At 39.5% G+C, this 27,195-nt stretch overlaps 2 protein-coding genes and 1 pseudogene across 7 annotated transcripts in view; 2 read left to right on the top strand and 1 right to left on the bottom strand.

Annotated features, from left to right (window-relative positions):
- The window catches only part of AP4S1 (adaptor related protein complex 4 subunit sigma 1), a 77,872-nt gene extending 72,941 nt beyond the window's left edge, over nt 1–4,931 (bottom strand). For 2 of the 3 annotated variants that reach the window (XR_009699424.1, XM_061180754.1), the window contains exon 1: nt 4,604–4,931. The gene's annotated coding sequence lies outside the window, so the exon portion shown is untranslated. Of the gene's footprint in view, nt 1–3,710; nt 3,816–4,603 lie in introns of those variants that run through there. The other variant, XM_061180755.1, reaches the window with a different exon arrangement.
- STRN3 (striatin 3) overlaps nt 3,621–27,195 on the top strand; it is a 112,833-nt gene continuing 89,258 nt past the window's right edge. For all 4 annotated transcript variants that reach the window (XM_061180753.1, XM_061180751.1, XM_061180750.1 and 1 more), the window contains exon 1: nt 3,621–4,477. In XM_061180753.1, coding sequence (XP_061036736.1) covers nt 4,196–4,477 — 282 coding nt within the window. In that variant the 5' untranslated portion in view covers nt 3,621–4,195. The remainder of the gene's footprint in view (nt 4,478–27,195) is intronic.
- On the top strand, nt 21,866–22,930 carry LOC133085391 (heparan sulfate 2-O-sulfotransferase 1-like; annotated as a pseudogene).

The raw sequence follows: 27,195 nt of genomic DNA, 5'->3' as shown, positions 1-27,195 counted from the left end.
GTAGTAATATTAAATCCATTGACAGGACAGAAGGAGGCAGAACTGTAAAGGGAGACTTTATTTCTTGTTTCCAAATAAACATGTATACTCACTGATGTAAGAGTAGGAATACTTCCTATTCTACTAAGGGCTGCGGAAGTGACCCAGAACTCTTATCTCAGCTTTCTCTCCTCATAGAGATAAGAATACTTGTCACAATCTTTTCAGATGATGGAAAAAGATGACTAGATCAGTGATTGTGAACCAGTCTGAGCTTTGTTAGTAGGATGTCAGGTACATAGTCAGCAAGGCATGAAAGTGGATGTTTAGGAAACTGACTATGGACCAGGGTTAGACTGTACAATGGAATTACCATCAATTTTATAGGTGTGATAATGGTATAGTGGTATGTTAAAAAAAATCTGTTAAAGATACGTAGAGAAGTATGTACCAATGAAATAATATGATGTCTGGGAAGGAATTCACATAGTTCTCAAAGTCAGGGTCAAAACACTTTGTACATCAGGTATTGCAATAACTGGGAAGAAGGCATCTGAGTGTTAACCACTCTGATGTATTTAAAAGACTAGAATTCCTTAACATACTTTTGCTGATATAATATATGCACATGAAATGTGACAAGTCTCTTTTTGGTCAGGTAGAATAAAAACACAGGTGTCTAAGATTAGCTAATGGGGAAAAAAAAACCCTTAAAATTCTAAACTGATTAAAGATATAAATAGGCAGGCATTGAAACTGAATCAATGGGAGTGGAGGAGAAATGAACAAGACTGATGAAAGGACAGAACAAACAGGAAGTTTCAAAGGTTGATGCTGAAAAGAGGAAATGACTCAGTCACAGTTTAGGAAGGGAATTCCAGTTAGGTGAGTTGTAGGTGAGCCTGGGAAAGCTCATTACCTACAGAGAACAAGATTCTAGGAGCTCACTGCAGACTGTCCTTGGAGTCATGTACACAAAGCACAACATCAATACTGTAAAAAATAATCTCCCAATAGAGGAGAAAATTTTGGTGTCTTTTACTATTAGTGCTCATGACAGTTCTGGTCATTGAACCTCAAGAGATAATTGGTACAATGGTAGCAAAAACTGGTAAGAAAAAGATTGAGGTGAAGGAAAAATATTCATATTAGTCTAGTATGAATTTAAGTTATTCATCAAACATTTATTGGGGATTTCACTGTCCCAGGCACTGGGGGTACAGTTTTCAACAAGAGGGGCATAGGTCCTGCCCCTCTAGGAGGCTACAATCCTGCAGATAAATGACTATGATCTGGGAAGAATATGGTTTAGGATTGCATTGTTGACATTTATAAAACCATGGACAAAGTGAATCCAGACATGTTCAACTGGAATTCTTCAAATAGGGAGTGTAAGAGACAGATCTGGATAAGACTTTGAGGAAGTAAGGGTGCTTGGTGCTAAGTAATTTGCCTAAAACTAGATTGGAAAGTTTGTGAAGGCAGAGATTATGTCTGTTTGATTCACAGTGGTTCACCAGCGACTAACAGAGTATCTGAAAAATAGCAGCCAATCCAGAAATTAAAAAAAAAAAAAAGAAAGTAAATCAGTGAAGCAAAGATTTGCAGTACCTGTTATGTGACTGTCTTGCTTTCATAGTGTTTAGTATGTCACCGAGGAGTACATATATAGACAATTTAAATACAATGTAATAAGTATTAGGAGTTAAGCATGGGATACTATTAGGATACTATACTAAATAGTTCATGGATCTGGAAAGCTTCTTGGAGGAAGAAATACTTGAGATGAGTTTTGAAGGAAGAAGGGAAGGAAAGCCAATTGGATACAGCATGTATTAAATTCTTGTGTAATGAAACAGCATTACACATTTGAGGAACCCAAAATGGTGCAGATTAGCTGGAGAGAATGGGGTACCATGATGGTGTGATGGTAAATTAGGCAATAAGGACTTTTATATACTATGCTAAAATTTGGGCTTTATTATAAGTCTGGTGATCATTAATATATTTTAAGCAGGGAGTGATAGGATCAGATCTGCCTTTTGAAGATCACTCAGGCATCAGTGGTAGTGGAAGGCGGGGGAACAGTAGAGGTGGGAAGGTTTAAATTAAGACATGTATGAAGATATGGAATAGAGATAAAAGATATTACTGAGAAAGGGATTGGATGAGGGGGCCAAGTGAAGGAAAGGTACTAGAATGACTGCCAGGCCTCAGGTTTGAATGTGGTGCCACTTAATATGATAGGTAATAGAAGAGCAGACTTTGTTTTTTTTGAAGGTGAGTGGGGAGGAAAAAGGATTATAAATCCAGTCTTTACTTGAACTTGACGTAACAGCAGGAAATATTAGTGGGTATGCCCTTCTTCTTTTGATACCAATGTAAGGGAGATCAGTCACACCCTCTCACAAATTTTTCTTGATGTATATGGGTATTGAGGCAGTACAGTATTTCTGAACTTTTTATGTGCTCTGAGGCCCCTCGCAAATGAACAAGATTGAATGAGCAGGTTGTATGTTGGTTGCTATGAAATGGAGAAATAGTTCTTAATAATTCTGTGACCTCAGACCTCATTTCATATGTAAATAAAACATGGCAGCATGGGTAACAAGTCCAATCTGCTCTCCATTAAACTATAATAACAGTAAAGCAGACATGATAAAATAAGATGTACTACTTTATCTCTTGGAAATTACACCGAGTGGTCGTGTATATTCCATAGTGAAAATTTTATTGGTAGTAGAGAAGCGAAAAATTTGAATGCAATAAATGTTATATGCGATTTTCCTGCATAGCTGTAATTAATGAATCTTTTTTCCTTATTATGTTGTTAAATATCATTTTTGTCCTATTTTTTAACCAAATGGTTATTAGCTACATTAACTTTTAGAAACTTACTAGTTCATTAAGGATGTTTCCGGGCAACCTAAGCACATAAACACACACACTATGGTACTTAAAAGATTAACCTTGTCTTTTATGTGTATATTACATTCACTAAAACAACCCAGGAAAACATTTTTAGCCGTTCATCTAGGGTTTTAAATTGTCTTCACAATGCTCTTATTTTCTATTTCCATCAAAAGATTCTGCTATGAATGACAATATTTCTGAGCTCATTCACTTCTAAAATATCAAATTGTTAGTTTAACCAGTCTCCTCCACAGTTTTCTTTCTCCCTCTGCCCACTATCAAGATCTAAAGATTTTCACCTTCCCTTCTCCCAAAAGAAAAATGAAAACAATCGCTACTGCTCTCCTGTCAAACTCCCCAAACACAACCCACCCCAGAATAGGAAAGAAGGGAGGCAAAGTGGTACAAGTTGCGACGCGCGACAGGGAGCACAGAATTGGGACCAAAGCCCAGAGACAGAGAATCAGTCTCCACGTCCGGGAAGATCTGGGCTCTTTGCCAAAAGAGAACGTCCCCAAAGCCCCGGGAACTGACTGGTGCTAGGAAACCAGAGAAAGAGAGAGTGACAGGCAGAGAAAGAGGCCCGACCCTCTGGGACTGCCTGAAAACACGCAAGGAATGCAAAAGAAACGTCAGGAATCCGGGACCGGCTTCGGCCGGCCAGAGCAACCAACCAGGTTAAAACCCCGCTCCAAAGGCAGGCGCGCTGCTGAGACCCTTGGGTGGGGAACGGCGCTGGGGACTGACTGAGAGAGGGGTACGGATTCCTGGGAAGGCAGAGACCGACTCTCTTCCAAAGATTGGATTCGGTGACCCACCGTCCGAACTCGGCCGCCAGACTCCCGCAGCGAGCCTGCGGGGCGGGCCTAGGGGCGGGGCCGAATCTCCTTCCCCGCCTCCAACGGCAAGCCGACTGCGTCCTCAGTACGCCTGCGTAGGGTGAGGCCGGACTCTATTTGGCTAGTAGGCGAGCGGCGGCAGCGGCGTTCTCTACCCGGCATGCTGCGCGGGAGCGGCGGCCCTACGTCTCTCCCCTTCCCAACCCTGCCCCCCCCTTCCCCCTCCCGCCGCGGCCCCCCCTTCCCCTAAAGTGAGTGAGTGAAACTGGCAGATGGAGGAGGGACTGTAATGGCGGCGGCCGGCAGCTCCCTGCTCTGACCCACGGCAGGCATTCAGCAACAACCCCCTCCCCGCCCCTCTCCCAGCCGGCCTCCGCCCCGCCGCCAGCGCGGGGCCACCCTCTCCGGCCCTTCCCCCAGCGGTCGGCGTCTCGCCCTGCGCCCCGGCCGGGGCCCCACACACAATGGACGAGCTCGCCGGAGGCGGTGGTGGCGGCCCCGGGATGGCGGCCCCTCCACGGCAGCAGCAGGGACCTGGGGGGAACATGAGCCTTTCGCCCGGGGGGAATGGAGCGGCGGGCGGCGGGGGTCCTCCGGCCGCCGAGGGAGCGGGTCCCGCGGCAGGCCCAGAGCTGTCCCGGCCGCAGCAGTACACTATCCCAGGGATCCTGCACTACATCCAGCACGAGTGGGCTCGGTTCGAGATGGAGCGGGCGCACTGGGAGGTGGAGCGGGCCGAACTGCAGGTACCTCGCTGGGGTCGGTGTGCGGGACGGCTGCGGCGGCGGGGTTCCCGGCCGGGGGGTGGGGGGGTGGGGCCGGGACTCCCCTCAGTCGGAGCTCGAGGCCTTGGGAGGCCGAGAGAAACCTACCTGTGCGGCTCGGGGGTCTATGGTCCTGGCGACGGCTCTTCCTCTAGCCCCCCTCCCCCCTTCCCGCAGAAGCTTGTTACCCAGCCCTCACTAGCTGCGCGGTGCGGGCTTCCTTGGGGCAGCCATTTTGGCTTTTAGTATGGCGTCTGCGGGGGCTCCTCCGGAGGCGGCCTGCGCGGGTCTCCGGGGCTTGGGGCCGAGTTCCTCTCTGTGGGAGAGAGTCCGGCGAGGGGCTGTTGGGCACTGAGCTTGCTCTTGTTCGTGCCTCTTGAGATGGAGAATCGGAGGAGAGGGATTGGGACGGGCATTTTACCACCTTTACCCGGATCACCCCCCTTTTCCGATTTGGCATGTCTGCCCCCCTCCCCCGGAGTTGATAACCCTTACCCCTTGACAGCCACGCTTCTTTCCAGGGCTGCTACCGAGCACAATGGCTTGCGGTTGACCTGTGAAGTTTTCATTTCCTACCGCCAACTTTAAGTACCTTCTTACCTGGGATGCTGCCTTATTCACTTAGATTCCCTTTGAGTTCTTAGTGACTGACTCATCAGCGCTTCTCTGTACTGAGTTTTTCTTTTTAGAATACCCTTCACCGCCCTCCATCCCCTTCTTTACACATAAAAAGCCAAACCAGAATATCTGTGTCGTCTTTATGAACATTTAATATTAACTTGGAGTAAAGCGTACTTGTCTCACGTTACCAACTCACGCAGGGGAAGCAAAGTTAAATATCCTCAGGATCCTTCATAATTGAGCCGGACTCAGTCTTAAGGTGAAACTTTGATAGGTTGGTTTACCTAACTTTTGGAAGATTGTTGGTGTTTTAAGGACTTATGTGTTGTATTTCAGAAGGACTACATCTTTTAAAAAGGATTGTTCAACTCTTTTGGGTGTTTGTGTTTATTTTAAAATCACTTTCCAAGGCAAATTTAGGCTTAGAAGAAAAAAGGCATGCATCTAAATAGTGTTGCACCTGTTCTTCAGGCTGGTATATATTTAGAATGTAAGTAGTATTGTTCGCTGACATACATGTCATATATGCCTGGGGTGAATGGTTAGGGAAATGCAGTGTTGAAAGAAGGAAGATTGGATTAGCTTAAAAAGGGTGTCCTCAAACAAATATGTATATCTTCAGTTTGATTTTGAACCAGTCGACTTTTATTTGTCTCTACAAAGTTGGGAAAGTTAAACTTTTGAAAAGTAAGAAACAGATATTTTGACACTTTACCAAGTCTTGAGAAAGTTAATTATAAATTAACACCTGTTAGTCAATTCAGTGTTTTAGTGCTTTGATATACTATTGGGCTCTTAAAAATATAACATTTAAAAAGCTAAAGTCAAAATTGTTTTTTTTTGTGTGTAGTCTGCTTTAAAATATCTGGGATGTATAGAGTTCTGTTGATGTACAACTTTTACTACACCATGTGCAAACTTAATATTCGGTGTGAGGCATTTATTTTTAAAAATTGCATTTACAAATGCATTGAGGCTTGGGCTCACTAAATAATACTTCACCAGTCCCTGATACAGTGTGTATAACCTTTGTACTGTTATAGAAAAGCTTGAATTTAAACACTTTTCAAGTTAGCAATTGCATTAGTCATTCATAAGTTTCACTGGTGTAAGTAGCTGAAAAATGTCTTGTGTCTAAATTAGTAAAAAATCTGTACAACAGTGAGGTCTATCTATATTGTCTACCCTAGCCCTTGCTTTCCCTTCGAATTCTCTTCTTGACCGAAGTCTTTTAAGGAAGATTCATTTTGCTTGCTTGCTTTCAGTTTATCTACTGTTGTCATATTAGTTCTGATATAGCCATTCTAAACTTTTTTTGTTTGCTTTTTTTTTGAAGAAGTTCTGCAGTGTTTGTAGACTCTTATTTTTTTTCCAGGAATTTTTATTATTTCACACTGATTCTTTTGGAATAAAATGTTCATGATTGTGTGTTTTTGTTCTGTATATTTCTCTAAAATGTTTTATTGGGCTACTTAGTTAATAGGATTTCAGGTTTGCTTCTGGAATGCTGAATTTGCTTTACACGTCTTCAGTCTTTAGTAAGAATGCTTGTGAGATGCACATTTTAAAATGTATGTGTTGAATAAAAAATTTATTGGGAAAGTTTAAGTGAAGTATGAATGGATTTAAATTGTAAACTTAAACTTAATTTTAAGAAAGATAACAGAAATAAGAGAAGTTGCATATCGTTATGGTATACATCTTTGGGTACACTGTTCATCTATACATTATTGAAAGTATTCAGTATTAAAACTATCCAATAATGAATACAACAAGGCTAAGGTATACCTCATTTTGATATAAAATTTCAGTGTGGAATTATATTTCCTGGCTTTGGAAAGGATTTTAAACTGGAAGTTTGCATTATGGTTCTCTTCCCTGTAAAAGGAATTTTGGGTAAAGGTCTTTCTTAGAAGATTGGAACTAAACCAAAGGATGTCTTAACGCTCTTTCATCTTTGTGATGGTTCCTTACCTGGGACTAAGGTAAAGCTTTGTTAATAAGGCTCTAGGACAGTGATTTCTAAAAGAGAGTGCTAGTGGTAATCACTTGTAAAACTGTAAAAAGTATGCAGGCCTTTGTCTCATCCTCCAGAGATTTGGATTGATTTGGTCTAGGACTTGGGAAAAAATGGACTGCTTGTGGGATTTTGGCAGTCACATTAAATAGAAATTATAACTGCCATTTCATCAGCACTACAACCTTATGAGGTAGGTATCATTTCTATTTTACAGATGAGGAAACACAAACAGTTTAAATAACTTTGCCAGCTATAAAGTATTGCAGCTGAGATTTGAACCCAGGTTTATCTGAATCCAAAGGCTTTGTTTGGTCTTTTTACCACTCTTGAAACCATTGTGTTGTATTGTTGTTTTGGTATTTTTTGTAGAAATGGAATCTGACTTGTAACTCATTATGTGGCATACACCACTTCAGTACATTTCAAAAAAGTTTTATTGAGCCCTCATGGCATGCCAGGTCTAGTTTATATATATTGCAAATATGTCCTTATATTTTTTTCTGTAGTTAGTGTGTAATAAATGCACTTATGGTATATACAAAATGCTTGTGTGCCAACTATAAAAATATGACATAGGTAATACATAGAAAATGTAGTTCTGGAGTTTGTATTCTAAAACTACTAATTCTCCAGCAAATGTAAACTTTTAATTAGTGTTTGTGTTTGCATACTCTGGCATACAGATTTGTCATAACGTGACAGATATTGCCACCTAAAGATCTTAAGTTAATAGGAGATGTTTCTCTCAGACATAACTTGATTTCTTCATTTTTAATGGGGGGAGGTAATTGTTTCCCTTTTAATCTGTTATTGCCAGGGTTTTCTTAGGGTAGTCTAGAATAATGATTTGCAAATCCTTGTTTCTTTTCTATTACAAGATTTTTATAAATCTACTATGAAATTATAAAAAATAAGAACAATATAGAGATTTTTCATAAAGGTGTTCCTTTTATTCCGAGAGTTTTAGCCTTCATAAAGACTTGCTGTTATGCAGTTTTCCTTTTTCAAATGGTGGTGGCAGTAGAGTAAAAAAATTTTTATTTGATAGAATTAAGAGTCCACAATCTTGTGTCATATTCTCCCTGTTTCTTTTTTGAAGTCCTTGGAAACAAAGTCTAGGGACCCCTAATCTAGATTTCTTTTCTCCATTTACCCCTTAATCCTGCTGTATAGCCTTTTTTTGCTCGCTCTCCTTATACCTATCTAAACACTTTGTAGAACACTTCTTTCTGTTGGTGGTTGACCTTCAAATTGCCAAATCTTGAGGCCTTCTTACAGATTATATGCACTTAACCAACACTTTTCTGCTTTTGACAGTTTCTTCCTCAAAATCCTTTTCTTTGGCCTATATTCTGTGATTTCTTATTTTCCCTTTGGTCCACTTATCACTTTTCTTCATATGTTTCCTCTCCTTTGGTCTCAGTTATCGTTACTTGGGGTTCTGGTTCTTTTTGTTTTCACTGTAAATTTCGAAATATACCGTGTTTTTTGTTTTTGTTTTTTGCTGTTATTCCGATGCTTCAGTATTTAGTCCTTTAATCCTAAAAAAACCCAATGAGGTGAGCACAATTGGTTTCTTTTGTTGGTGGTTGTTGTTTTTTTTGGACACTAGACTATTGGGGCCCAGAGGTTAAGTAATCTGCCTAAGATCTAAGATCGTGTAACTAGGAGTAGCAGAGCTGGGATTTAAACCTAGGCAGGCTGGCTCTAGAGGCCATGTTCTTAGTCACTACTGTATTTTTGACGTTCAGATGTCTCAGACGTATTTCTAACTTCCTGTTTAAATTTTCTACTTCAAATTCAATGCATCCATTATTCAGTTCATCTCAAATGCCTGCCTCTTTCCCCCCACAAAAGGCACTTAACTTGTTTATTCTTCTTTATTCCCTGTTATTGTTTTTTTTTTAAATAAATTTATTTTATTTATTTAGTTTTGGCTGTGTTGGGTCTTCGTTGCTGCGTGCAGGCTTTCTCTAGTTGAGGCGAGCAGGGGCTACTCTTCGATACGGTGCGCAGGCTTCTCACTGCGGTGGCTTCTCTTGTGGCGGAGCACGGGCTCTAGGCGTGCAGGCTTCAGTAGTTGTGGCACGCGGGCTCGGCAGTTGTGGTTTGTGGGCTCTAGAGCACAGGCTCAGTAGTTGTGGCGCACGGGCTTAGCTGCTCCGCGGCACGTGGGATCTTCCCAGACCAGGGCTTTAACCTATGTCCCCTGCGTTGGCAGGCGGATTCCTAACGACTGTGCTACCAGGGAAGCCCCCCTGTTATTGCTAATGTTTATTATCATCCTTCCCATTGGCAGATGCTAAAGAGATCAGTGGGTCCTTCTAAAAATGTTGAGTCTTTGGGTCTTATTGATTCTAGTATGATTATTCAGTGAATATATTTCAGTGTTATTTTGTGCTACGTACTGGGTATATAATGATATATGAAGCAAGGACCTTGCTGCTGGTGGAGCTTATACTTGGGAAATAATAAAATGTGATAAATCAGAAATTAACAGGATGCTGAGAAAATAAATGGTGATGGGAAACCTGTGTAGATTGTGAGCTTTCAGGTAAATAGCTAAGCAATTATTGAGCAGTTCCTATATGCCAAGAATTATTTTAAGTTGTTAATACATATCTTAATGCATTTAATTTTTGTGAAGCCCCTAGGAGGATAAGTATACTTTTAGATCTTAAGTGTGACTACCTAACCATAGGTTTTTCAGTGGAAAGGAATAGCGTTAAAATAAGTTCTAAAGCAGGAAAGAACTTTGTTGGAAGTGTGAGCTGGATTTTAGTAATTCAGTGGGCTATCTAATATAGATAGCCTCAGTATCCTAAAATATATTTTAATTCAGTGATTATTAATTTTTTGGAAATATAGTCTCCTTTGCATAAAAACTTTGGAGCCTTTTCTAGTTAAAAAACAATTTTTTGGCTTCGAATATACTTGAAGCCTAACTACTGACCTAAGGAAGTAACACTGATTTAATCTGTGCTTTAAATTTCTTTACTACAACTGTTTTAGTTCAGGGTGTTCCTCCTGCCTGATTTCTCTGGAGGAATCTTAACGTTTTCCCTCCATACATGCTCCTCTCTTAAGAGTTTATCCTTTATATTGTAAAAAGATGTATCGTATGATTGTATTACATATACCCTTTAATTTTTATTGTGGAGAGTTTTAAACATATTAAAAAACAATATAGCAGTCTGTGACCTCCCATAAACTTGTCACTCATCACTCAGTAACAACTCTTGACCAGTCTTATTTTACTTATACTTCTGTCCACTCCTCCCCTGTCCCGAATTATTTTGAAGCAAATCCCAGAAACATACAATTTCATCCATGAATATTTCAGTATATATCTAAAAGATAAGGACTTTAAAAAGACAACTGTTGTAGTTGCATACCAAATTAAGAAAAATGAACAATTCCTTAATATTATTGATATTATCAAATATACGCTGTTTGAATTTCCAGTTTTCTCAGTTATCTTTGAAGAGTTTGTTTGAATCAGGATCCAAATAACACATTGCTGTTGGAACCCCCTCCATCTTTCTTTCCTTTTCTTTGCCATTTTTTGTTGAAGAAATCAGATCTTTGGTCCTATAAAGGTTCCCAGAGTCTGTGTTTTGCTGAGTGCATCTCTGATAACAGTTTAACATGTTCTGTTGTCCTGTTTGTTTTCCCTGTAACTTGGTTAGTTGGATACAGGGTCTTGATACAGACTGGTTTATTTTCTTTTTGGGGGTGGTAGTGGGGGGACAAGACTACTTCACAGGTGGTGATGAGGTCTTCCATCAGAAGGCACAAAACAGTTCGTTGTCCTTCCTGATGTTACCAGCTGTTGATGTTAGTGTTTAGGAACACTCATCCATTAGGGCCACCCTTAGTTTTTTTTTGTTTTTTAATTAATTAATTTATTTATTTTTGGCTGTGTTGGGTGTTAGTTTCTCTGCGAGAGCTTTCTCTAGTTGCGGCGAGCGGGGGCCACTCTTCATCGCGGTGCGCGGGCCTTTCACCGTCGCGGCCTCTCTCGTTGCGGGGCACAGGCTCCAGACGCGCAAGCTCAGTAGTTGTGGCTCACGGGCCCAGTTGCTCCGCGGCATGTGGGATCCTCCCGGACCAGGGCTCGAACCCGTGTTCCCTGCATTGGCAGGCAGATTCTCAACCACTGCGCCACCAGGGAAGCCCCCACCCTTAGTTTTTAAAAAACTTCAGAAATTGAGATATAATTCACATAACATCAAATTCACCCCTGTAAAGTGTACAGTCATCCCTCAGTATCTGTGGAGTGATTGGTTCCAGGACTCCCCCACCCCCCCTCCCCTCTATCCCTGGATGCTGAAGTCCCTATTATAAAATGGTTTAGTATTTGCGTATAAACCATGCATATTATTCTGTATACTTTAAATCTTCTCTAGATTACTTACAATACCTAATACAACGTAAATAGTTGTAAATACAATGTAAATAGTTGCCTGCAGTTGCAAATTTAAGTTTTGCTTTTTGGAACTTTCTGGAATTTTTTTTCTGACTGTATTTGATGCACAGTTGGTTAAATCTATGGATGCAGAACCTTGTGGATACAGAAAGTTGACTGTACATTTCTCTGGTTTTTAGTGTATTACTGTGTTGTATCATCATCATCACTGTCTAATCTGGAAACATTTTCATCACCTACAAATGAACCCGGTTTAACCTGTTAGTAGTTAGTCCCAATTCCCCCTTTTCCTTGGCAATCACTAATTTCTGTCTCTATGATAGAAAGAATAGTCTTTCTATCATAGAATATCAAGAATATTCTGAACATTTCATATAAACGGAATCATACAATATGTGGCTTTTTGTGAATGGCTTCTTTCACTTAAGGTGATGTTTTCAAGGTCCATCCATGTGTAGCATGTAACGGTACTTTATTCCTTATTATGGCCAAATAATATTCTGTTGTATGGATATACTACATTTTGTCCATCAGTTGGTGGATGTTTGGGTGTTTCTCCTTTTTGGCTATTATGAAAAATGCTGTTATTAACATTTCTGCACAAGTTTTTGTGTGAACATATGTTTTCAATTCTCTTAGGTATATACATAGGAATGGAATTGCCAGGTCATGTTCAACTTTTTGAGGAACCTGCTGAAGTGTTTTCCAAAGTGACTACACCATTTTACTTTCCCACCAGCAATGCAGGAGGGTTCCAGGGCCACCGTTACTTTTTTGTCAACTTTGAAATATATTTTTATTACTAAAAATCTTTTTTTTACAAAATACCTTTCCTTTGATTTTTTTTTTTCAAGTTGTGTTTTCTCTCTCACAGACTTTATTTTTTAGAGCAGGTTTAGGTTTATAGCAAAATTTAGCTTAAAGTACAGACAGTTCCCACATAGCTCCTCCCCCAACATCAATAGCTCCACTACTGTGGCACATTTGTTACAATTGATGACCCAACACTGACCCATTATTATCAACCAAAGTCCGTGGTTTACATTAGGGTTCACTCTCTGTCTTGTATATTCTTTGGGATTTGGCAAATATATAATGACATGCATCCACCTTTGTAGTAAACAATGCTTTTACGGCCCTAAAAATCCCGTATGTTCCACCTATTCCTTCCTCCCTCACCCAAACCAATGGCAGCTACTGCTCTTTTTGTTGTTGTTGTTTTGTTTTTTTGTTTTGTTTTTGCTTTTTTGTTTGTTTTTGGCTGCACTGCATGGCATGTGGAATCCCAGTTCCCCGACCAGGGATTGAACCCGTGCCCCCTGCAGTGGAAGCACGGAATCTCAGCCGCTGGACCACCAGGGAAGTCCCACCTAGTGCTCTTTTTACTGTCTTCCATAGTTTTGCTTTTTCCAAAATGTCATGTAATTGGAATCATACCGTGCATAGCTTTTTCAGAGGGCTTCTTTGACTTGGTAGTGTTCATTTAAGGTTCCTCCTTAAATGTCTTTTTGTGGCTTGATTGATCTTTTTAGTGCTGAATAATATTCCATTGTACATATGTACCACAGTTTATTTGTCCGCTCACCTGTTGAAGGACATCTTCAGTGCTTCCAAGTTTTGGCAGTTATGAGTAAATATAGATGTGCAGGTTTTTGTGTGGATGTACGTTTTCAAGTAATTTAGGTATATACCAAGGAGCTTGAATGCTGGATTGTATGATGAGAGAATGTTTAGTTTTTTAAGAAACTGCCAAACAGTTTTCCAGAGTGGCTGTGTACCTTTTTTGCATTCCCACCAGCGGTGATTGACAGTTCTTGTTGCTCTACATTTTGTCAGCATTTGATGTCAGTGTTTTGGATTTTAGTGTGTAGTGATATATCATTTTAATTTGCTATTCCCTAATGACATAACAGTGTTGAGCACCTTATTTGCCATCTGTATGTCTTCTTTGGTGAGGTTCTGTTCAGAGCTTTTGCCCTTTTTAAAATTAAATTCTCTGTATCTCCTCCCTCTTGATATTTACTTTGTTTTGGGATGGAATGGTGTTGGGCCTTGTTTCCAGTCATTTATGAGTAATTGTTCGGTAAATGGCAGTCAAATTACTACTTAAAACACGTATATTTACCTTAAGAAGTACTTTAATGACTTAAAGGAATGAGTAATTATAATATCAACTTGCCTTTAGCTGTCCTTCCAGTGAAGCTACCAAAGGCAATGATTAAATTTATTTTATCTGGAGATACTTGTAAAGTCTCTAATTGTAAGAGAGTGAGATCTGTGGTGGTTACAAAACCTAGTAAATAATCATAATCACCTGGGATCTTTAATAATACAGATTCCCACATTCTATCCCTGGTCATTGTGATTCAGTAGTTTGAGGTAGGATCTGTGTTTTTAAAATGTATGGCTGGTGATTCTGATAATCAACCAGGTTTGGGAACCTGCATGGTCAAAGTCTCTTAACGATTTGGTGTAATCCAGCTCTCCATCCTCTTTCCCTTTAACATTGTCATTCCTCCTATTGACATGTTAAACTTGAGCCATATATCACCCCTTCTCTGCACTCACAGTGGCTTGCCCTGTGTATGATTACATCGTTGCACTTTTCTTTTTTATTTTCACTTTCTGCTTTCCAGTAAATTGAAGCTACTTGTTAACAGGAACTTGCTGGTTTTGAATATGCTGCGAAGTTTTGTTGGATTCAGTTGAAACACCCTGTGGTGTTTGATTACATAGATGAAACCATTACATGTCCATAGAAAGAACTATTAATAATAGTAGTTGTTAACATTTAATGAGTGCTTTCTGTATGTTTGGAATCATTCTAATTTGTATACCGTCCCTAAATCATAGATAACAAGTATTTCCATTTTAGAGAGAAGGAAACATGGGCAAGAGTTTAAATAACTTGTTCAACATAAAATAGTAAATAAGTAATGAAGCCGGGTGCTGCCGAGTTGCTTTTGACTGATACGTTATGCCATCTTAAGGTAATACTGGTACCTGGTGCTCATTGGGACCACCTCGGTGGTAAAGAATTGTAAACAAATGACTAATGAATAGGGTCAGTGTCACAAGATTTAAAAGGCTATATATAAGTGAAGTAATTACAAATGTGTAGTGAAATTTTGGATCATGTTTAGATAGATTTTGTAAAAAAGTTTTAAAAATTCTAATTAAAACATTTTCAGACTCTTAATTTTATTTTTTGAATAGTTAATGCATGGTTCAAAATTAAATCTTGTACTAACCATGAGCCTGTCCACCCTTAGTGTCCTACATTAGTAACCACTTTTATTAGTAGTACTATATGTATCCCTCCAGTGTTTCTTTATGCAAATAGATGTAAGCAAATATGTATATCGATTTTCTTTCCTTTCTGATACAACAGTTTGTAAACTATATACCTGTTTTTCACTTTGCTCTTTTATTTAACATGTTTTGGAGATTATTCTGAGTCTGTTAGTAGAGAACATTCTCACTTTTTATAACAGCTGCATAGTAGTAGTATTCTACTTTGTGTACATGCCGTAGTTGATTTAATTACTCCACTATTGCTGACTGGTTGTGTTAAAGTTTCAGAAAACATTTGTAACTGTGTTCTTAAATGTGTGAGCAACCAACCAGCCTTCTGCCAAAAATAAACTCTATTATATTGCTTTTTTGTTTTGTAGGATTATAATATTAGCAGTTAACAAAGCATTATACAAATTCGTAATTTTTTTAATTTCATGGCTTGCACTCAAGTCTGAATTAGGGGTCACAAATGTTTTAGCTGTGAAAGCCATTAGTTAACCAGTTTCATTTAAGCTGTAAGTCTGTTACTGAAATCCTGAGGAACAAAGGAGTGAGAAAGACAAAACAAAGAAAAAGATGAAATAGAAAAAAAAGGGGGTGGGGTGGTTGGGAAGAGGAATAAAGGCAATGATAGAGAAACAGTGGATGGGTGTGATAATACGCCACCAACAGTCGTCTCAGATAATAAAACTATTTCAGGGTGGCCTAAACTAACATTTGTGTTTTTGCTTTTTCCCAGACCTTTAAAAAGTGGACCAGGGACTTCCCTGGCAGTCCAGTGGTTAGGACTCCACGCTTCCAATGCAGGGGACGCGGGTTCGATCCCTGATTGGGGAGCTAAGATCCCACATGCTACCCGGAGCGGCCAAAAAAAAAAAAAAAAAGGGGGGGGGGGGACCAGACTTCCATAAGCTTGTATTTCATAAGAGAGGGTGGGGGTGGGGTCGAGACTCTAGAAAGTATATAATTATGAATCTTTATACTTTGCGTATATCACTGCACCCTGGTCATTTTCTTCTTAATATTTAATGTAACTTGTAATTTTAAAAATTGTCTCCCCCGCCCCCCATGCACACTTTTAAGATTGATTGTGAGCTCTTTGAGAGGAGGGACCTGTCTTTTTAAAAAAATTAATGTATACTCAGTGTGACTGTAAAGGGTCTGACACATAATAGGTGTTTGCTAAATATTTATTAAATGAGTGAAGTTGCTGAGGATGTTCGATTAAGCTGTTAGATATGAGAAACTTGTAATTTTTGTAGTACCATACGGAAAAAAGCCCACAAGATAGTGATAACACCAGCAGTAAATGACTACTCTTCCCTCATCCCCTCATTTGATATTGGAATGAAACCAAGCTTTCTGTTTTTTATTATAAGGTATTCAAAATACCTTAGTCCTGTCTCCCCCTTGTGGGAAATAGAGTATAAGAGAGATCACAACTGCAGTTAAAATGAATCTGTGCTTGGGATTAATGCATGGGGGTGGGGGTTACTTTTTCCCCTCAAATAGTAATGAATGATTTTTATGAAGAATATTTGATGACTAGGCAATGCTTATGATAAACTAAAAAGCAGAGTTCCATATTATGTGCTAAATCAGCTATGTTAAAAATTATATTGAACAACCCAGTACAAATGTTTTAAAATACCTTTGTGATTTTTGTGTGATGGGATTATTGGCAACCTTTCTATTTTCCCTATTTAAAAAAAATAAAAGGCCCAGCAAACATAAAGTAGGTATTTTCTTTTATTGAAATGGATATTTTAGAAATGGAGTGTTTTTTTTTGTTTTATTGTTTTATTTATGGCTGCATTGGGTCTTTGTTGCTGCGCGCGGGCTTTCTCTAGTTGCGGCGAGTGGGGGCTACCCTTCGTTGCAGTGCACGGGCTTCTCATTGCGGTGGCTTCTCTTGTTGCAGAGCACGGGCTCTAGGCCTGCGGGCTTCAGTAGTTGTGGCTTGCGGGCTCTAGAGCACAAGCTCAGTAGTTGTGGTGCACGGGCTTAGTTGCTCCACGCCATGTGGGATCTTCCTGGACCAGGGCTAGAATCCGTGTCCCCTGCATTGGCAGGCAGATTCTTAACCACTGCGCCACCAGGGAAGCCCCCTGGAGTGTTTCTTTATGCACATATATATAAAGAGAGAGAGAGGGAGACACAGATGAACAGACACCGCTGAAAAATACTTTTATCATAAAACAGCAAGTTGAACTTAGTGTTTTTAATGAGTTTATATACTAGTTTATCTTTTCCCCATTTTCTTTTTTAATTGATTTCTTTAAAAACTTACAAATACCATGTTTTACTCATGAAGATTTTTTGATGTTTTAAATTTTTTTGTGGTTGGATTTAGTTGCTTTTATTTATTTTGTAAGTTTTTACATTAGGGTTTTTTTTAAATTTTTTAAATTTTCTGCAGTGTTGGGTCTTCATTGCTGCGAGCAGGCTTTCTCTAGTTGCAGTGAGCGAGCTTCTCGTTGCGGAGGCTTCTCGTTGCGGAGCACGGGCTCTAGGCACATGGTCTTCAGTAGTTGTGGCACATGGGCTCAGTAGTTGCGGCTCGCGGGCTCTAGAGCACAAGCTCAGTAGTTGTGGCACACCGGCTTAGTTCTGCGGCATGTGGGATCGTCCCAGACGAGGGCTCGAACCCATGTCACCTGCATTGGCAGGCAGATTCTTAACCACTGTGCCACCAGTGAAGCCCTTTACATTACTTTTTAATTCTTAGTTGTTGTTAAAGTAATATATGAAAATTAAGCTACAGAAATGTCAAAAATAAAGTAGTGCCTTTTTGGTAATCTTAATCTTCTAGGAACAACACTGCATTTTGGGTGTATATCTTTTCAGAACTTTTTCTGTACAGTAGTCTCCCTTTATCTGCAGGGGATACATTCCAGACCCCCCAGTGGATGCCTGAAACCACGGATAGTACCTTACCCTATATATGGTGTGACGGTATATCACACCTCTTACATCTCCATACCATATTTCAGTATAGGTAATAAAGTTAGTTAAATCATTAGCTTTTACGTTATTGTGACCATGTAAATAATATTTTTTTGAGTCAAGTATAATAATTTATGTATAGTATAATTTGTGAGTCAAAAAATATACTGTGAATACTGTTCCTTTTCTGCACAACTTTTTGTTTTTCTTGGAGTTACTTGCCTCCATTTTTTATTTGTTTAGTTTTCTATGTATCTATTGCTGTTTTTCCAAAAGGTGTTAAAAATCTGTCGGGGTTTTCAAACTCTGAAGCACATCACATTATCTGTTGTTAGTTCTGCCTCTTGTATGGAGGGATTGGAGTGGGGAGAACTTGACTTCAGAACTGTCATTCTCCTTGCTCTGATCTAGACTTGTTAAGACTTGTAGAGTTATTATTCTGTAACTTCTGTACTCTTTTCAAAAAGGGAATCCCCTGCACCCCCACCCAACCCCCTTTCTTTTCCCACTGGCTCCCTTTCTGCCTCCTGTCTTGGCTTATTTAGTCCTTCGTTTGGCTGAAATATGTTATCTGGTTGTTTCTTGAGAAAAGTTGCATAGGAGGTAAATTTTAGGGACTTGTATCTTTTTTAAAAAATCTGTATTTTATTTTCACACTTGATTGGTAGTTTGGCTGGAAATAAGTTTCCATCAGCATTTCAAAGACATTTGTCTTTGAACTTTCAGTGTTGCTTTTGAAGAGTTTGATGCTGTTCAGTTTTTTATATATATATATAAACTTATTTATTTTATTTATTTTTAGCTGCATTGGGTTTTCGTTGCTGTGCGTGGGCTTTCTCTAGTTGTGGCAAGCAGGGGCTACTCTTCGTCGTGGTGCACAGGTTTCTCATTGCAGTGGTTTCTCTTGTTGCGCAGCACGGGCTCTAGGCGCCCAGGCTTCAGTAGTTGTGGCACGTGGGCTCTAGAGCACAGGCTCAGTAGTTGTGGGCTGCGGGCTCTAGAGCGCAGGCTCAGTAACTGTGGCACATGGGCTTAGTTGCTCCGCAGCATGTGCTTCTCATTGAGGTGGTTTCTCTTGTTGCCGAGCATGGGCTCTAGGCGCGCAGGCTTCAGTAGTTGTGGCACGTAGGCTCTAGAGCGCAGGCTCAGTAGTTGTGGCACATGGGCTCTAGAGCGCAGGCTCAGTAGCTGTGGCACACGGGCTTAGTTGCTCCGCAGCATGTGGGATCTTCCCGGACCAGGGCTCTAACCCATGTCCCCTGCATTGGCAGGCGGATTCTTAACCACTGCGCCACCAGGGAAGCCCGCTATTCAGTTTCTTGATCCTTTTTTTTTTTTGTATGTGATTTGAATTTTTTTCTAGGTATCTTTTGTTTATACTGGTGTTGTTAAATTTTATGAAAATGCATATCGTATCAGGCATTGAGAGAATTCTTTTTCTCTGTAATCCAGTATTTCTCAATAGAGGGCACTGTGGGCATTTAGGTAGTACCATTTTTGTGTTTGGCTGTATTGTGCTTATGGGGCTTTGAGCACCCTGGCTCCCAGCGCTAAATGCCAGAATAACCCATTAGTTTTGGGGACAACTAAAAATGTCCCCAGACATTTCCAAACATCCCCTTGGGAGAGGCAGTACTAATCTTTTTTGAGAAGGGTTATTGTCATCCCGAGTCCTTAGGGCACTTTTTTGTTCAGTTGATGATGGACCTACTGATTTAAAATTTTTCTTCTGTTTCCTGATTTTCTCTTTTTGGTCTGTTTTCTGAGATACTTTCTTCAACTATATTTTTCAATCCTGTTATCTTGTATTTGTAAAGGTATTATTTGAATTTTTAAAAAGAATGGTATTCTGTTTTTATTTAATATATATATATTTGTTGTTGAAGTTTTCTTTCCCTTAATTGTCAGTTTTCTCTGAATTTCTTGTTTTTCTTTTGCTTCCCTTCTTTCTTACCTCATGCTGTCCTCACATATTGGTGACCATTGACTGTTTGTATTTAAAAGTAAAGTACTGTAAGGCTGGATGGTAGCTGTGACCCTTTTTGCCGCTTTTCTTAAAACTCATTTTCATTTTTTCCAGAATGGCCTTCTTCCTAATATTAGTTTTTAAAAGTCATTGACTGGAATTTTAATCTTTAGCCTTTCTACAGGCTTGTTTTCTTAAATCTTTAACTGTAATTGGTTCTCTAAGTTATTATTCTCTGAGTTCTTGAATAGACTTCTTTCAGTCTCAAATGTCCATCATTGTCATTTTTTCAAATTATATCTATATAGAAATAATTTACTATTCTTGTGTTGCATTTTGTTTAGAGCCTACCTGCAGGATAATATTGTCTCTGCTGAACTTTTTGGATTCTAGTTTTCTTCAAGTCTTGTTAGTTCTTTCCAGAATTTCTTTCTTATTTCTTATGTCTTCCATTGTGGTCACTTTCTCCCTAGATTCTTATTTCCAGTTTACCAGCCTTACATAAATTTTAGGTCCTTGACTTTTCTTTAGTTATTCCTGTAGCCATACTGTATCTTTCTGGTTCGTAGTGTCCTTTAGTTCTGTGCTGCTGTTTTCACTGTTTCTGGTGTCCTTAAAAACTAGTTTTTGTAAACCAGGTTCAGTTTTTTTTTAAAGTCCCCTTCTCTAAGCCAATGATATGTCAAACCTTTAGCTTCTGTTGTGTTGTCTGGTATAAACAAATATATGGCATCTGGTATAAATTTCTTTTTATTTAAATTCAGTCTCTAAAGAAAAAAGTTTTTTTTTTCTTTTAAAGTAACAGTATGTCATTTATGCTGCCCTTTAATACATATTAAAATAACTGACTTTTCCCCCCAGTTATTTTTTTTTTAATTTTTATTTATTTGGTTGTGCCAGGTCTTAGTCGTGGCTCACAGGCTCCTTAGTTGTGGCTCGCCGGCTTCTTGGTTGTGGCATGTGAACTCTTAGTTGTGGCATGCATGTGGGATCTAGTTCCCTGACCAGGGATTGAACCCGGGCCCCCTGCATTGGGAGCTCAGAGACTTAACCATTGTGCCACCAGGGAAGTCCCTCCCCCCCACCACCCCGCCCCAGTTTTTTATTGTGGTAAAATACACGACAAAATTTACCATCTTAATTATTTTTAAGTATACACTTTAGTGGTATTAAGTACATTCATATTGTGCAACCATCACCACAATCCATCTCCAAAACTCTTTTCATGCTATAAAACTGAAATTCTATACATATTAAACAATAACTATCCCCTGTCCCATTAGTCCCTGGTAAGCATCGTTCTACTTTATGTCTCTGTGAATTTGATTACTCTGGGTACCTCATGTAAGTGAAATAATTCAGTATTTGTCTTTTTGCGACTGGTTTATTTTACTTACCATTATGTCCTCAAAGTTCATCCATGTTGCAGCATGTGTCAAAATTTCCTCCCTTTTTAAGGGTGAATAATATTCCATTATATGCATTACCACCGTTTGCTTAGCCGTTTGTCAGCTGATGGACACTTGGGTTGCTTCCACTTTTTAGCTATTGTGAATAATACTGCTAAAACATGGGTGTACAGATATCTCTTCAAGACTCTGCTTTCATTTCTATTGATATAAGTGATTTTTACTTGTTAATAAAATTGATATATTTAGGGGCCGAGGGCGGTGCAGCTGCAGCTGCAGCCGCAGCGCTGGCGGAGGAGCGCGCGGCCGCGAGCAAAGGAGGGAGGGAGGGAAGGAAGGAAGAGAGGCAGGCAGGCGGGCAGGCAGGCGGGCGCGGGGGTCGGGGACTGAGGCGGTAGAGGGAGGCGAGAGCCGGGCAGCCGCTTCGCGCTATTTGCTGCGTGGGATTTTGTGGGGGCTGCCGTGGAGTCGGCCGAGGAGAAGCGGCACCAGCGGCTTTGGTGCTGGCGCCTGGGGGCGGGGCACTGGGGAGGCGAGAAGAGGGGTCGCTGCGGTGGTTCTCTTGCTCTCGTGCTCTCCTTGCCTTTCTCCTGGCTCGGTGGGCTCCTCCCGGCGTCTTCCTGCCTCCTGGGCCCCTATCCCCGCCCCCTGCGGTATGTCGTGATTGCGAGCAGCAGGTTTCATGGGGCTCCTCAGGATGATGATGCCGCCCAAGTTGCAGCTGCTGATGGTGGTGGCCTTCGCAGTGGCGATGCTCTTCTTGGAGAACCGGATCCAGAAACTGGAGGAGTCCCAGTTGAAGCTAGAAAGGGCTATTGCAAGACATGAAGTTCGAGAGATTGAGCAGCAACGTACGATGGATAGCCCTTGGCAAGATGCAGCTTTAGATGAGGAAGAGGACATGGTGGTCATTTATAACAGAGTCCCCAGAACTGCAAGCACCTCTTTTACCAATATTGCTTATGATCTATGTGCAAAGAATAAATACCATGTTCTTCACATCAACACTACCAAAAATAATCCAGTAATGTCACTGCAAGATCAGGTGTGCTTTGTAAAGAATATAACTTCCTGGAAAGAGGTGAAACCAGGGTTTTATCATGGGCACATTTCTTATTTGGATTTTGCAAAATTTGGTGTGAAGAAGAAGCCAATTTACATTAATGTCATAAGGGATCCTATTGAGAGGCTAGTTTCTTACTCTCTCTGAGATTTGGAGATGATTATAGACCGGGGTTAAGAAGACAAAAACAAGGGGACAAAAAGACCTTTGATGAATGTGTAGCTGAGGGCGGCTCAGACTGTGCTCCAGAGAAGCTCTGGCTTCAAATCCCATTCTTCTGTGGCCACAGCTCAGAATTTTGGAATGTAGGAAGCAGGTGGGCTATGGATCAAGCCAAATATAACCTAGTTAATGAATAGTTTCTGGTGGGAGTTACTGAAGAGCTTGAAGATTTTATCGTTATTGGAGGCAGCTTCGCCCTGGTTCTTCAGGGGTGCTACAGAACGCTATTGTACAGGAAAGAAATTTCACCTTAGGAAAACCACAGAGAAGAAACTCCCTACTAAACAAACCGTTGCAAAGCTACGGCAGTCTGACATTTGGAAAATGGAGAATGAGTTCTATGAGTTGGCACTAGAGCAGTTCCAATTCATCAGAGCCCATGCTGTACCAAAAAAAGATGGAGACCTCTACATCCTTGCACAGAATTTTTTCTATGAAAAGATTTACCCTAAATCGGACTGAGTACAAGGTGTGGCCGTTAGATTCTTGAACTACAACTTTGACCCTGTCTTCACCTTAGTTCTCAGCTCCACAACTTGGATTGCTGATGGGTATATAAGACAGTTTGTATTGAACCGAGTTAGGATACAGACAGTGATGTCAAGGAAGTAGATTCTGGCTGATATGTCAGTGGTGTAGGAAGTTTAAGTTTCAGCCTTTTTTTTTTTTTCTTGGTTAAATTTTGGTGGGAGTTACAACCTCCTGCCTGGACAAAACCTACACATCACCTAAAATAAACACATAGCAGGTCTAATTGAAGGCTAAATACTGAAATACAGTTTCAGAAAAAGTTCTGATACTGTTTTTGATAAAGCATTTTTTTCAACTAACCATGAATGAAGATGAATCCATTTGCTACTTCCACCTTCACCTGGAGGTTTGCATTATACACCACTACTGGATAGTGTTATTAACTGTTTGGCATTGTGTACTTTGTTTTTGTGAATCACGTCCCATGAAATTTATTGAAATGTTTGATCCCGTTTGCTAAGAATGTTTCTGCTGTAGTTGGAACTGCCCTTATTTATGTAGGTCATTTTAATTTTCTTAAAAAAATGATTATTAGTGTTAAAAATCAATTTAAACCATTATTAATACTGTAAAAAGAATCAAAGCAGTATTTCTCTTTCCTGTCTCCCCAATATCTAAGATTGGGGAAACACTTCAAAGAATGTTGACATTGCCTGAAGTTTTGGTTAAGGCTTCCACACATGAATATCAAAAAAATAAGTTTAGTATTTGTTTCTCAATGGGTTATTTGTAAAGGTGTAAACTGAGGTATTGGTGAGTCCATATTATAACTCCGTTAGTGAGCTGTGGTATGGGTAGGATTTTCCTACTTCTTCTGTACTTTTACTTGTAGACTCTTTTAACTAAGGTGCTTTATAATGTGTTTTAAAGCATTGCATTTACAAAAAAAAAAGAAGGAAAATGCTATAAATATTGCATATTTTATGTATTTGGACCAAAAGGTTATAAGTAATTAGACAAAAGTGGTTTTGCACCAGTTTTATTATGTCAAGTAAAACCATCAGACCTACTGTTCTCGTTATTTCTCATTTAACTTTACTGTTAAGATATCACTGAAATGAACTTCAATAACCTTTCAATTTTGATACGCAGTACATTATTCATAATTGGGGGCAGTAGTTATAGTGGAAAGAGTACTGGATGAGGAGTCAGAAAACTTGATTTCTTGTCCTGGCTCTGCCACTTATCAGCTGTGTGATCTTGGGCAAGTCACTTAACCTCTCTCTGCCTCAGTTTCCTCATCCTGATATGAGGATGATAGTACCTGCTGTACCTACCTCACAGGGGTGTTGTGAGGATTAAATGAGATGGCATGTGAAAGCACTTTGAAAACTAATGTGCTATATAAATGTAAGGTATTATGGAAACATCTTTAACATATAGTTTCATACCATTCGTTTTTTTAACAAAGAAAAGGTCCACTTAAAAGCTGGTTGAAAAAAGTTAATCTTGATATAAATTTGTGTTTAATAAATATCTTCTCAGTGGAAAAAAAATTGATACATTTTATAGACTCTTCATCTGGTATGGCACTCTTTTCAAACTCTGAGCTCTACATATTCATTTCTTTTTACTGATCCTTCTAAAGTGTGAGCACTTTTTGTTTTAAGTTATAAGAACATGAAATTTTGGTGTACAGTTTTACATGAAATCACATGACTGCTGATTTAAGGCAACAGTGTCCAATAATACCTATCAGAATTTGATTTAGATACTAATTTCAACAGAAATGTGCAAGGCTAGGTACTCTGTAAATCTTCAACACTATCACCTCCCCCTCTGACTCAGCAGATGTCTTTACCTCCTACTTAACAGAGAAAATAGCAAACCCATCAGATGGGGAGTTCCTTATATTCCTGCTACTAAATCTACAAATTGTACATGTAGACATATATTGTTTTTCTTGGGCCACTCTTAAAATGGGAGACATTTCATATAAGGCTTATCTCTACTGGTTGTTCATTTATTGGGTGTTTATTGAACACTCAGTAGGTATGTGTGAGGCACTGAGGATAAAGCTATAAACAAAGTAAAACTCCTGCCCTCGTTAAGGTTAAATTCTAGTGGGTCGAGAAAGAAAATTTTGTTTGTCAGATAGGGATAAGTGCTATAGAGGAAAGGAGATAAGTGAAAGAAAAGTTTGTTAGGTAGGGTTAAGTGCTATAGAGGAAAGTAAAAGAGAAGAGTGATAAGGAGTGGATCTGTGTGTAAGAGATTACTATTTCAAGGGTTCCTTGGGAAAGACATCACTGCTGAGATTAGATACCTTTGTTTCTCCCTTCCTTCTTAACTGCCTTCTTTTGTATTAAACAGATATCTTTTAACGAACCATTTTAACTTCCTTGTTGTTCTTTTACTGTATTTTTTAAAAAGATTTATTATTTTTTAAAATTTTTGGCTGCGTTGGGTCTTACTTGTGGCACATGGGATCTTCGTTGAGGCACGCAGGATCTTTCGTTGTGGTGCGCGGGCTTCTCTCATTGTGGCGTGCGGGTTTTCTCTTCTCTAGTTGTGGCTTGCAGGCTCCAGGGCATGTGGGCTCTGTAGTTGTGGCACACGGGTTCCAGAGCATGTGGGTTCTGTGGTTTGCGGCACTTGGGCTCTAGTTGAGGTGCGCAAGCTCAGTAGTTGTGGCTCATGGGCTTAGTTGCCCCCTGGAATGTGGGATCTTGGTTCCCTGACCAGGGATCCAGCCCACATCCCCTGCCATTGCAAGGCACATTCTTTACCACTGGACCACCAGGGAAGTCCCCTTTTACTGTGTTTTTGTTGTTGTTATTTTCTTAGTCATGGTTCTGGGGGTCGTCATTACCATTTTATCTAGTTTGAATACCAATTCAATTACAATAGTATATAAAAATTTCTTTCTATAAAGCTCCATTCCCTTCCCCCTCCTTTGTGTTGTTATCCTGCAAGTTACATCTTTATCCATTGTATACTTATCAACCATCTTTCTAATTATTGCTTGATGTTTTTGTGTTTTAAATAAGATAGGAAAAAAAAGAAAAAAATACATGTATACTGTTTTTTATAGTTACCTATGAAGTTACTTGTACTGGTGCTCTGTATTTTTCATATGGATTTGAAGTACTGTTTAGTGTTATTTCATTTCAGCTGAAGTGCTCCTCTTAGTATTTCATTTAGGGCAAGTCTACTAGTAACAGCTTACTCAGTTTTATTGATCAGGAATGTCTCCTGCAATTCTGAAGGATAGTCTTGTTGGATATGGAATTACTGGTTGATGGTCTTTTTTTTCCCACACCACTTTGAACACATCATCCCATTGCCTCTGTGGTTTCTGATGAGAAATCAGCTGTTGATCTTGAAAGGATCCTTTGTGATGAGTCGCTTTTTTCTCTTTTTAGTTGGCTTTCAACAGTTAATGTGTGTCGGTGTGGATGCCTTTGAGTTTATCCTCCTGAAGTTTTTTGAGCCTCTTGGATGTGTAGATTAATGTGTTCTTCAAATTTAGGAAATTTTTGGCCTTAATTTCTTCAAATATTCTATCCTTTTCTCTGTCTCCTCTTAATTATGTGTATGTTGGTGTGCTTAATGGTATCCCACAGATTTCTGAGTCTCTGATCATTTTTTTTTTCATTCTTTATTCTGCCTTTTCCTGAGACTGGCTGATCTCAGTTGACCTATTTTCAAGTTTGCTGATTCTTTCTTCTGCCTGCTCGTATCTACTATTGAGCCCCTCTATTGAATTTTTTATTTTATTACTATATTATTCAAATCTATAATTTGTATTTGATCTTTTTTAGAAAATAATTTTTGTTTATTGAGATTGTCAATTTGGGTGAGACATTGTTCTCATATCCTGCTTTAGTTGTTTTAACAAACTTAAATTAACTGATTTAAAGTCTTGGTCTAGTAAGTTCAATGTCTGGGCTTCCTCAGGGATATTGCTGCATGAGCCCACCACCTCTGTGTGTGTGTGTGTGTGTGTGTGTGTTTAGACTGTACTTTCTTTTTCTTTGCATGCTTTTAATTTTTTGCCAACTGGACATTTTTAAATAATGTAGCAACTGTACAAATCGGATTCTCTCCTCTTCCCAAGATTGATTGATTATTTATTTATTTATGTGACTTTTTTGGTACTAATACTATAAACTCTATTTTTCTGTTGTTTCATGTGGTCACTAAAGTCTCTGCTCAGTTAGCTTAGTGGTTAAAGTAATGAATAGACATAGGTT

This window comes from Eubalaena glacialis, chromosome 2 (genome assembly GCF_028564815.1).
Source record: "Eubalaena glacialis isolate mEubGla1 chromosome 2, mEubGla1.1.hap2.+ XY, whole genome shotgun sequence".
Classification (NCBI taxonomy): domain Eukaryota; kingdom Metazoa; phylum Chordata; class Mammalia; order Artiodactyla; family Balaenidae; genus Eubalaena; species Eubalaena glacialis.
The sequence above is the reverse complement of the archived record's forward strand: the minus strand, read 5'-3'. Positions and strand labels throughout refer to the sequence as shown.